This window comes from Canis lupus, chromosome X (assembly GCF_011100685.1).
Source record: "Canis lupus familiaris isolate Mischka breed German Shepherd chromosome X, alternate assembly UU_Cfam_GSD_1.0, whole genome shotgun sequence".
In the NCBI taxonomy this organism is placed as follows: domain Eukaryota; kingdom Metazoa; phylum Chordata; class Mammalia; order Carnivora; family Canidae; genus Canis; species Canis lupus.
Window position 1 is genome coordinate 62,769,270 of NC_049260.1, and position 10,822 is coordinate 62,780,091.

At 36.2% G+C, this 10,822-nt stretch overlaps 1 protein-coding gene across 2 annotated transcripts in view; it reads left to right on the forward strand.

Moving 5' to 3' along the window:
- Positions 1 to 10,054, forward strand: part of SH3BGRL (SH3 domain binding glutamate rich protein like) — a 138,161-nt gene extending 128,107 nt beyond the window's left edge. For both annotated transcript variants that reach the window (XM_038587784.1, XM_038587785.1), the window contains exon 4: positions 7,756 to 10,054. In XM_038587784.1, coding sequence (XP_038443712.1) covers positions 7,756 to 7,788 — 33 coding nt within the window. In that variant the 3' untranslated portion in view covers positions 7,789 to 10,054. The remainder of the gene's footprint in view (positions 1 to 7,755) is intronic.
- Positions 10,055 to 10,822: the final 768 nt, after the last annotated feature.

The window sequence follows — 10,822 nt, forward strand, 5'->3', positions numbered from 1 at the left end:
ATCGGTGTCCATCAAAAGATGAATCGATAAAGAAGATGTGTTATATGTATACAATGTAATATTACTCAGCCATTAGAAATGACAAATACCCAACATTTGCTCCAATGTGGATGGAACTGGAGGGTTCCCATTGCTGAGTGAATTTATTCAATCGGAGAAGGACAAAGATTATATGGTCTCATTCACTTGTGGAATATAAAAAATATTGAAACAGAATAAAGGGGATAGGAGAGAAAATGAGGGGGAAATCTCAGTGTGGGTGACAAAACATGAGAGACAGCTAACTGCAGGAAATGAGCAAGGGATTGTGGAAAAGGAGGTGGGTGTGCGGTTCGAGTCACTGGGTGACAGGCACTGAGGGGGGCACTTGGCGGGATGAGCACTGAGTGTTATGCTTCATGTTGGCAAATTGAATTCCAATTTAAAAAACTTAAAAAATCAGGTTAGGAAAACCCATGTTAAGTCATTGATTTGTTTATATAAGAGGAAGTATGAAAAAAGACTAATCTATTTTCTGTGATGAATTACTCCCTTTCCTTCACTTTAAAGTATGATTCATTCATTCACTTATTCATTCAGCAAGTATTGATTGTCAAGCCCTAACTTGACTTTAATGGTGGGACAAATATGGAGAATGAATGGTCACTACCTTCAAAGTGTTTTCAACATCCTGAAGGGAAAGTATTACAATAATTCTACAACAACTATGTCTACAAATAATTATGATCAAACACATATTATGGTAAATTCTGGATGCCCTGACTAAAGGGCTGTAGGTGTCCAGAAGAAATAATAATAAATTATTACTGTGGAGTTGGGGAAATTTTCACAGAGGAAATGGCATTTGAGTTGTTAGGCATTCAAAAATACTGAAATGGAGCTAAGATGTCTTTCACAGAGGCAGCAACAGGAACCACTGCTTTGAGATATAGTTTCACATGATGGTATGTATGTTCACGAAGCAGAGTGAAGGGCAGCATGTCTGCAGAATAGGGCATATTAAATAGAGGATTTGAGGTTGGCTAGGTAGTTTGGACTAAATTATGAATGCTGTGTTAAGTACTTTCATCTTTATCCTTTAGGTATCCAAAAGTCATGGTAGGAAATGGGGGAAGATAATAGTAAAATTATCTCTGCATTTTTAAGATGTTATTTGATCCATGTCTTAAGAAAATTGGCCTCTGTAAGGATTGTAAAACATTTGAGAAATTAGATATTAGAGATAAGCCAACCCATTAGAGGGTAACTTAAGAATCCAGAATAAGTAATGGAGAGGACCTAAGTGGGGGAGCACCATGGGAAGGAAAAGATGAATTTAGAAGATATAGAAAACTTATGTATGATAAAACATAGCAACTTATGAGATGTATATAAGGAACTGGGACAAAGTGAAGCTGTCTCTAGGGCTTCTGACCTGAGTGACTGGGAAATAAACGTCATGGAGGAAACAAAAAAGTGAGTGATCGAGGAGAAGAGTTAGTTTGGAAAGGAGATGACATGTATTTTTTTTTCTGAGACTGGAGAATATGAAGAGAGCATGGATAAAAATAGAAATTGTAATATGTGGGGAGGCTAGCGAAGTTCATATTTGAAAATGTCATATTGTGAGCATAAGATCATCTGCTAGGAGTGATGGGAAATTTAAGGTATTAAAACTTTGAGGATAATTGAATGGATTCAGTTGTTGAAAACAGACTAACGAGTTGATTAAGATTGAGAATGGAAGCATGGCTGAGCAAAATAGAGAGTCCAGCTAAAGTTAGAGTTGATGAATTCATAGTGGAGCCAGTCAGCTTGGTTATAGTGGTTTCTTTTTTTTTTTCCCATCCTTATGCCTAGGAATAGGAATAAAGTAAAAGAACAGTACATTTTATCAAGGAGAGAGCAAATAGATTGGAATAAGAAGAAGAGATCTGAAATTGACAGTGGAGTAGAAAGGTGGAGTGATTATAGGAAGATTTGTTTTTGTTTTACTTACTTGAACATAGTTGACACACAATGTTACATAAGTTTCAGGTATACAACATAGTGATTCAACTTTTCTATAAGTTATGTTAAACTCACAAGTGTAACCATCTGTCATCATGCAACACTATTACAATACCATTGAGTATATTCCCTATGCTGTGCATTTTATTTGGTGGTAGGGGAGATTTTGAATGTTATTATTTAATAGATTTGTTCCAAGACTATAAGTGATAAATTTGATTCCAGAATTATTTTTCTATTCTTTGACTAAACTTTCAGAGGGTTTTTTCCCTTTAATTTAATAGGACAATAAGCTTTCCAGAAAGAACTGGTGAATAGAAAATAAACAAAATAAGAAATGCAACTAGTTAACCCACATTAGAAAAATGCACTGACAATAAAGACCACGTGATAAAATGAGATTCAATTTTCATCTGTGAAATTAGTGAAGAAAAAACAAGGTGATAATGATTAATGCCAAGAAGGGTGCATTGAAACAAATGCTCTCACATAATACTGGTGGTGGTATAAATTAGTATTTCCTTTTGAAAACCAGAATGGCAAATAGATATCAAGGACCTTCACATGCTTATGGTCCTTCATGCAGTAATTTCACGTTGGGTATTATAGTCTATTGAAATCATTCTATACATGGAAAAAGCTTTATGGATAAAAACACATATCAAAATGTTATTTGGAATCCTAAAACTTGAGAAGCAAGTTAAATATCTAACAGTAGGGTCAACCAAAATAATGAAATACTGAATGAGTTTTATGGATAAAAAGTATGTTTCAAAGTGTTATATAACTTTGAAACTTTGAAAACAAGTTAAATGTCCAAACTTAGGGTCAAAAAAATAGTTTATTCACTGAATGAACTAGTGCTTTCATTAAAAATGGGTTTGTAGGATAGGGGCAAGATGGCGGAAGAGTAGGGTCCCCAAATCACCTGTCCCCACGAAATTACCTAGATAACTTTCAAATCATCCTGAAAATCTATGAATTTGGCCTGAGATTTAAAGAGAGAACAGCTGGAATGCTACAGTGAGAAGAGTTCGCACTTCTATCAAGGTAAGAAGATGGGGAAAAAAGAATTAAAGAAACAAAAGGCATCCAAGGCGGAGGGGCCCAGCGAGGAGCCGGGCTAAGGCCTGGGCTAGCAGCCCCAGGACAGGAAAGCACCTTCCCGGAGAAGCAGGAGCTTCACCAATATTCCCCGGCAGAAAGGCACTCACAGGGAGTTAGAGCAGAACCCCAGGAAGGGCAGGGATGCCCTCAGGCTCCCTGGGACACTAACAGAGCAACTGGGCACGGGGAGAGTGCGCCGAGCTCCCTAAAGGGCTGCAGCGCATGCACGGGAGCAGCTCGGAGGGGCTCGGGTGGGTGCTCCGCGGAGAGGGGGCTGCGTGGCCGGGAGCGGGAATCCAACAGCGCAGGCCCAGGAGCACAGGGCGCCGGGGACACAGCCCAGGATCCGGCCTCCCCCCAGGACAGGCAGAGGCCAGGAGGGCCCAGGACAGCAAGGACGCTCCTGCCCCGAGCTGAGCAGATCAGCGGCCCCGCCCCCAGAGCATCCAGGCCCTGCAGGCTGAGAGCTCTGTAGTTACTGCCGGAGCTGAATCCAGGGCTCCAGAGCTGGCCAAGGCCACTGTGGTACTTCCTCCTGGGGCCTCACGGGGTAAACAACCACCACTGAGCCCTGCACCAGGCAGGGGGCAGAGCAGCTCCCCCAAGTGCTGACACCTGAAAATCAGCACAACAGGCCCCTCCCCCAGAAGACCAGCTACACGGACAAGTTCCAGGGGAAGTCAAGGGACTTAAAGTATACAGAAACAGAAGATACTCCCCCGTGGTTTTTTTTTTTTTTTCTTTTTGATTTCTGTTTGCTTCCCCCACCTTTTTTTCCCTTTCTTTCTTTCTCTTTTTCTTCTTTTTTTCTCTTTTTTTCTTTTCTTTCCTTCTTTCTCTCCTCTCTTTTTCTCCTTTTCCCAATACAACTTGCTTTTGGCCACTCTGCACTGAGCAAAATGACTAGAAGGAAAACCTCACCTCAAAAGAAAGAATCAGAAACAGTCCTCTCTCACACAGAGTTACAAAATCTGGATTACAACTCAGTGTCAGAAAGCCAATTGAGAAGCACTATTATAAAGCTAATGGTGGCTCTAGAAAAAAGCATACAGGACTCAAGAGACTTCATGACTACAGAATTTAGATCTAATAGGCAGAAATTAAAAATCAATTGAAAGAGATGCAATCCAAACTAGAAGTCCTAATGACGAGGGTTAAGGAGGTGGAAGAACGAGTGAGTGACATAGAAGACAAGTTGATGGCAAAGAGGGAAACTGAGGAAAAAAGAGACAAACAATTAAAAGACCATGAGGTTAGATTAAGGGAAATAAACGACAGCCTGAGGAAGAAAAGCCTTGTGAAATGGTGTAGCTACTCTGGAAAACTGTGTGAAGCTTCCTTAAAGAGTTAAAAATAGACTTGCCCTACGACCCAGCAATTGCGCTGATTTACCCCAAAGATACAGATGCAATGAAACGCTGGGACACCTGCACCCCGATGTTTATAGCAGCAATGTCCACAATAGCCAAACTGTGGAAGGAGCCTCGGTGTCCATCGAAAGATGAGTGGATAAAGAAGATGTGGCTTATGTATACAATGGAATATTACTCAGCCATTAGAAACGACAAATACCCACTATTTTCTTCAACGTGGATGGAACTGGAGGGTACTATGCTGAGTGAAATAAGTCAATCGGAGAAGGACAAACAATATATGTTCTCATTCATTTGGGGAATATAAATAATAGTGAAAGGGAATAGAAGGGAAGGGAGAAGAAATGTGTGGGAAATATCAGAAAGGGAGACAGAACATAAAGACTCCTAACTCTGGGGAAACGAACTAGGGGTGGTGGAAGGGGAGGAGGGCGGGGGGGGGTGGGGGTGAATGGGTGACGGGCACTGAGGGGGGCACTTGACGGGATGAGCACTGGGTGTTATTCTGTTTGTTGGCAAATTGAACACCAATAAAAATTATTTTATTAAAAAATATAAAAAATTGTGTTTATAAAAAAAATTAAATAAAAATAAAAATCATTAAAAGCCAATGCAGTGGAGAACTTGATATTTAAAAGTACCTTATGACAAATATTTCCATAGAATAAGGAATCCTCCTGTGGAAAACAATTTTTATATTATTTTTATATTGGGTGCATTTAAAACAGGGTAGGCTGATATTTACTATTTATTTTATTAATACAAAAGATAATTCCTTAGCACTAGCATTTCTTTATAGTAGAGGTGATGATTTTCAGATATGAAATAATGTATTTTTACTAAATAGTAAAAATTTGGTTATGTTCATGTTGAGAGAAAAACCATTAACTGATGTTCACTAGTATTTTGAGAGAATAGAGAATGCTGGTTTGAGAAACTTTCTCATTAGCTTTGGTTGAACTTTCTGTAGGGAGAAGAAATGGAATCTGCCTCTGCTGTGAAATTAGAGTTAGTCCTATTTCCACTAAGTCCATCCTATTTTTTTCTCCAAGAGAAATTTTATATTAACATCACTTAGCTGTGGTATTGGTCCTAGTTACTAGGCAAAAATTGGAGAGGAGAAAAGCAGGAAAGTAGGATAGTTGCCTGCAATGGGCCAAACGCTAAACTAGACACTTCACATGCATTTCATTTTATCCTTATACCATCCTTATGAGCTAAGTGTCCTCTATGGCATTTTACAGGGGAGGAAACTGATGCTCAGGTAATTTAAGTAATTTGTCCAAGGATACATAATAATTAAGTACCAGAGCTCGAATTTGAACCCAGGATTATCTGACTCAAAATCAGTGCATTTATCCAATGATGTTTATATTAGGAATATAGGGGGAGGATACCTCATACTCCTGTTTCCAAATATCTCTACTTGGTTAGATAATCTATGAACTATGAATATTGGATACTTACATCTATGTAGTAACAAATATTTTAGCACAATATACATATTTGATGGATAATGTAATTTAAAAGATAAATAATTTAAATATGATGTGAAGATATTACAAAGAATTTTGAATTGCCATTTTGTTTTGGATGTTTGTGCTAATAATTTCTTCCATTAAAAGGAATGACTGAGAGTTAAATATAACTAATTACAGCAAAGATTGATAGGATGTGACTTTAGGGAATTAGGCTGTTTCCAAAATACTAGTTACTCAGAGGTATTAGATGTGCACAAGAAGAAGGATTTCACATTAGGACATATTTACATCTTTATATAACTATTTCCCCAGCTATATGTGCTAAGCCTTTGAGAGGTCTTAGTGTAAAATTCATTCTGCGTGTGAGGAAATTCTTGAAAGGTTGTTCTATAATATGAAAAAAATATATATAATGTGGGTCTAAGATATATTCATTTTGACACCCAAATACTATGTTTGGAGTTTTAAAAAAGAGCTTAGGACCTTTTTCTTGGTGAAGGGTTTTGGGAGGTGAGTCAAATAATATTTTACATCTGTTTTATTAAAGATATATTAAAAATGAATTTCAGTGTCCTTTTTTCTTTTCATTTCTACCTTTTTTGTTTTGTAAAAATCTATCATTTTTTTTGTTTTAGTTTTTTATTTTTCTCCTTTTTCTGGGCATAGTGTCAGAGGCTCATTTGGGTGTATTCAACTATTTCCACTCCTGAGATTATCAAGTATTCAACTTATGGAAGGTGTATTTAGAATGATATTGTCCAGCATACATGATTTCTACAACCTAACTCTGAAGTTGCTTTCACCAAAGTCACTCTTGCCACCCATCTTTAGTTTCAAACTTTCCTTGAAGCATATTTTGTGTTGAGTACTGTAGTAGGAGCCAGAGCACATCTATAGGTCAGAGTTCCAACGCTACAGATACTCATTGCCCAAGGAGAAGAAAACAACTTGACCTCTTTTCCTGCCTACTGTTGTAAAATTTAAAAACAACAATCGTTTAACAAATAATATATTTTCCAAGGAACTTAAACCTTAATTAAACAAAAACAATTAATTATAAACTTTAGATGACAATGTTTTTGAACACTCAATTTTGGTGAAAAATCACACAGAAAGGAAATCATCTACTTTTCTTTTTAAAGATTTTATTTATTCATGAGAGGGAGAGAGGCAGAGACACAGGCAGAGGGAGAAGCAGGCTTCATGCAGGGAGCCTGATGCGGGACTCGACCCGGGGACTCCAGAATCACACTCTGGGCCAAAGACAAGCGCTAAACCGCTGAGCCACCCAGGGATCCCAGAAATCATCTACTTTTAAATAAAATATGAACTATACTTATAAATCACTTTTTTTGGAATTATTTCAAACAATTAGTAATGATTAGTCAGTCTTATATATGCTTCTAAACAGAAGTTTCTATTTTATAGTTTTTCTATTAATAATTTTTAAGCAATCTTCTCTGGGAGCCATTATTTGCCATTGAATATTATTTTTTAAAGATGTATTTATTTATTTTTGAAATAGAGAGAGCACATGGGTGGGGGAGGGGCAGAGGAAGAGGGAGAGCAGGAAAGAAGCAGACTCCCTCCAGAACGTAGAGCCAGACACAGGACTAAATCCCAGGACCCTAAGACCATGACCAGAGTGGAAACCAAGAGTTAGATGCTCAAACAACTGAGCCACACAGGGCCCCCTGCTTTTAAATATTCTTAATAATTTGAGCTCATATAGTTTATACAAAATGTACAAAAATGTATGCTTTGTGATATTTAAATATATCTGTTTTGTTTGTTTTTCATTTCAGGAGGCAGAAGCTCAGGCAAAGCAGCAAGCATGAATCTTATGCACTCTGCCTTAAGCATCTTGAAAAAGGAGTCTTTATTGATTTTAAAATTATCTTGGCTCTAAAAGAAATTAGCCTAATGTTGAGATAATAGATTAGTTTTTCACATGCAAACAATCAAAATAAATACATAATTAAAATATGAATACTATGATAGGAGAATGGGAACTGCACATAAAATATTTAGATGTTATGGAATAGTATCATTATCTTCCAAGGCATTTTATGTATTTCAATGATTTTAAAAAGCAAAGTCCTGTCCCTTTTTTGGTATTGTGATTGACAGCTTAAATGTATCTGTAGTTCGATGTGGAGGAATTTAAAACACAGAGAGAAGGAATCTGTCTCTTGTTCCCAAATTGCCTCTTTAATTTTAGTTAACAAAAATATGTACTCTTTTGGTGTGATGTTATTGTGATTAAAAAGTAGTTGCAGGTAAAGTTTATGATATATTAGATATCATATTTTTTGGTAATTATAACATTCCCATTATTTTGTAATTGAAATTTCTTTATACTAAACCATGGGTTTTCTAGGCCTCTAAATGTAGCCTTTCATTGTATATTTCAGTGATTAGACAGGTGAACTTTTACAAAAAATAAATGCATTAAGTTGACAAGTTCCTTGTATAACTGCACAGCTATGATGCAATCATATTTCTAAGTTGCTTGCCCCAGTGAAATATGCATATATATGTTATGAATGTGGGATAGCATGTAAGTTTAAAACAGCATACTTTGGCAAAGAACTCAGACTTTTAATTAGCTATTATAAAATAGTTCAGCACTCAGTGCCCAAGACTGGTTTTTGTAGGGTCTTTGCTAAAAAAAAAATCTTAGCAATCCCCCTTTTAAAATAACTTGTCATCATGAATCACACTACTTCTCAGATATTTGATATATTTATTTCAGGTTAGGCACATATTGTGTGAATTTGTTAATCTAAGCAGAGAGAATCTTTTCTGTGCTTCTATTCCAGTGAATAGCACAAGTATCTATAAAAGGGCCCATTTAAAAAAATGTTAATTATTAGAACTTCTAAGAAAACAAGAAACATTATGGCTTAAATTACTTACCCAGAAGATATACATATTGTGCTTTAATTCCACACTACTTTATTATGTTAAAAAAAATCTTTTACTTTAAATTACTTTATCATATCATTTGATGTATGCAAGTCTGTTCTTTTTGCCAAAATCAACATACAATGAATACATGGCTTTGCTTACTGAGATTCAAACGTGATGCAATGTTTTAAAATAAAGTCAGTCCTTTAGAAACATAATTTATGTGTTCCCAGAGTTTCTAAGTATAATAGTAATTTAAGATGAGTAATACATGTTTCAGAAGGTGTGAAAGGAGAAAAGAACAATAACAGAAAGAAAATAATTTGAATACAGTTTCTAAGTTTCCTTTTTTAAGATTCTAAACTTTGCTGTATACACTAGAATCGCACAAGGAACTATTCCATTGTTTTCTCTACAAAAATAGGCCATGAAGAACAATAAATGAAACAGGGTGCCTTGTAATAGATTCTGGAAAATACTAAAAAAACGTTTGGTCAATAATTTCTCTTGAGCTTTATTAAATACTGATGATGCTGTTTGTACTCATCTATGCGGATATTTTTTAGACTTATTTATTCAAAAATTATATTTCAGTTCATTTAAATTGTAAGAAAAGTAATAGTACTAAATTGCAATATTCTTAAATGATAAATAATACGTGGCAAATCACTATTGCTTTTGTCGGCTCACTATCCTAACATTAATCATGGTGAATTATTTTGATATTATAAATGGGAGTGTAAGACATAATACTACCAACTAGCAATTCATAGTCTTATAAATACCTCCCTTATATTTTTGAAATCATTGTTATTCATGACACGGACATGCAAAAAGAGAAAGAAATTAACATTTAATCCAATTGTTTAATATAATATTGGAGTTATATACTCAGAGTAATGAAAGTGGATTATTGAAAACAATGTCAACCCACTTTTCATCCTTCAAGATTACCTTGTCTCCATTGAAGCATTCTATATAGTTTGTCTTTAAAAATCTATTTTTCATTCCAATCCAGATTTTCACAAGATGGAACTAGACACTATAATACCTTTGGAATTATACCTTCATTGGTGTGTTTTCTCATAGGAGAAATAAATTTCATACTGTTGCTACTATGACATTTTGAAAAATAAAAGCATATTTTCTGTTATATGAATAGGTTGTTTCAAATAAAAGGATCAGTATACTATATATACAGGCCGATGAATTATAGTGTTAAGAGACATCTATCACATTTATCTTGATGAGTACTGAAAAATATATGGAATTGTTGAATTGCTACATTATACACCTAAAACCAATACACCACTGTATGTTTTATTGCACTGGGATTTTTTTACTATAGACTAAGTTAACAATGTCAAAATGGAATCCGTCAAAAGAAAATGACACTTTTGGCTTCAGAGTTAAGATAAATATCAAATTATTCTAAACACCCAAAAATCAATCTGAGAACTGACAAAACAAACTGCATATCTAGAGGTAGTAAAATGGCTAATCATGAACTGTAGGAGCTGTGGAGAGTTCATTTGGAGGAGAAAATAATTGCAGATGTTGCAGAGAGGAGGGAGTCCTGATCACAGACAGATGTGAGAAAGAGAGAAAGAGTAAAAGCATGCAAGAGATTGCCTAGGAAAAACTCTTTCCCAGACCCATTGACTGAGAAAAGAAGAGGGGTGGACTACTGTAAGTTTATAACCTAGAAGAGCTCAAAGTCTGAAGTTTTAGAAGTCTACACCCATTGCCAGAGTCATGCCTCATGGGCTTAGTGGTGCACCTAAGGGGAAGGAGGGCTGAGGCCTAAGAGCAGGCAGTGTGGTCTGAGGATCCTCTGGGTTACATGGGGAGAAACAGTTCCCCTCTTGGAGTGCATTTGGAAATGGTGGCATGGCCTCTCTGGGGACAAAAGAGCTGGCAGGAGCCAATGTACAGCCCTGCTCACTACCATAGGAACAGAGA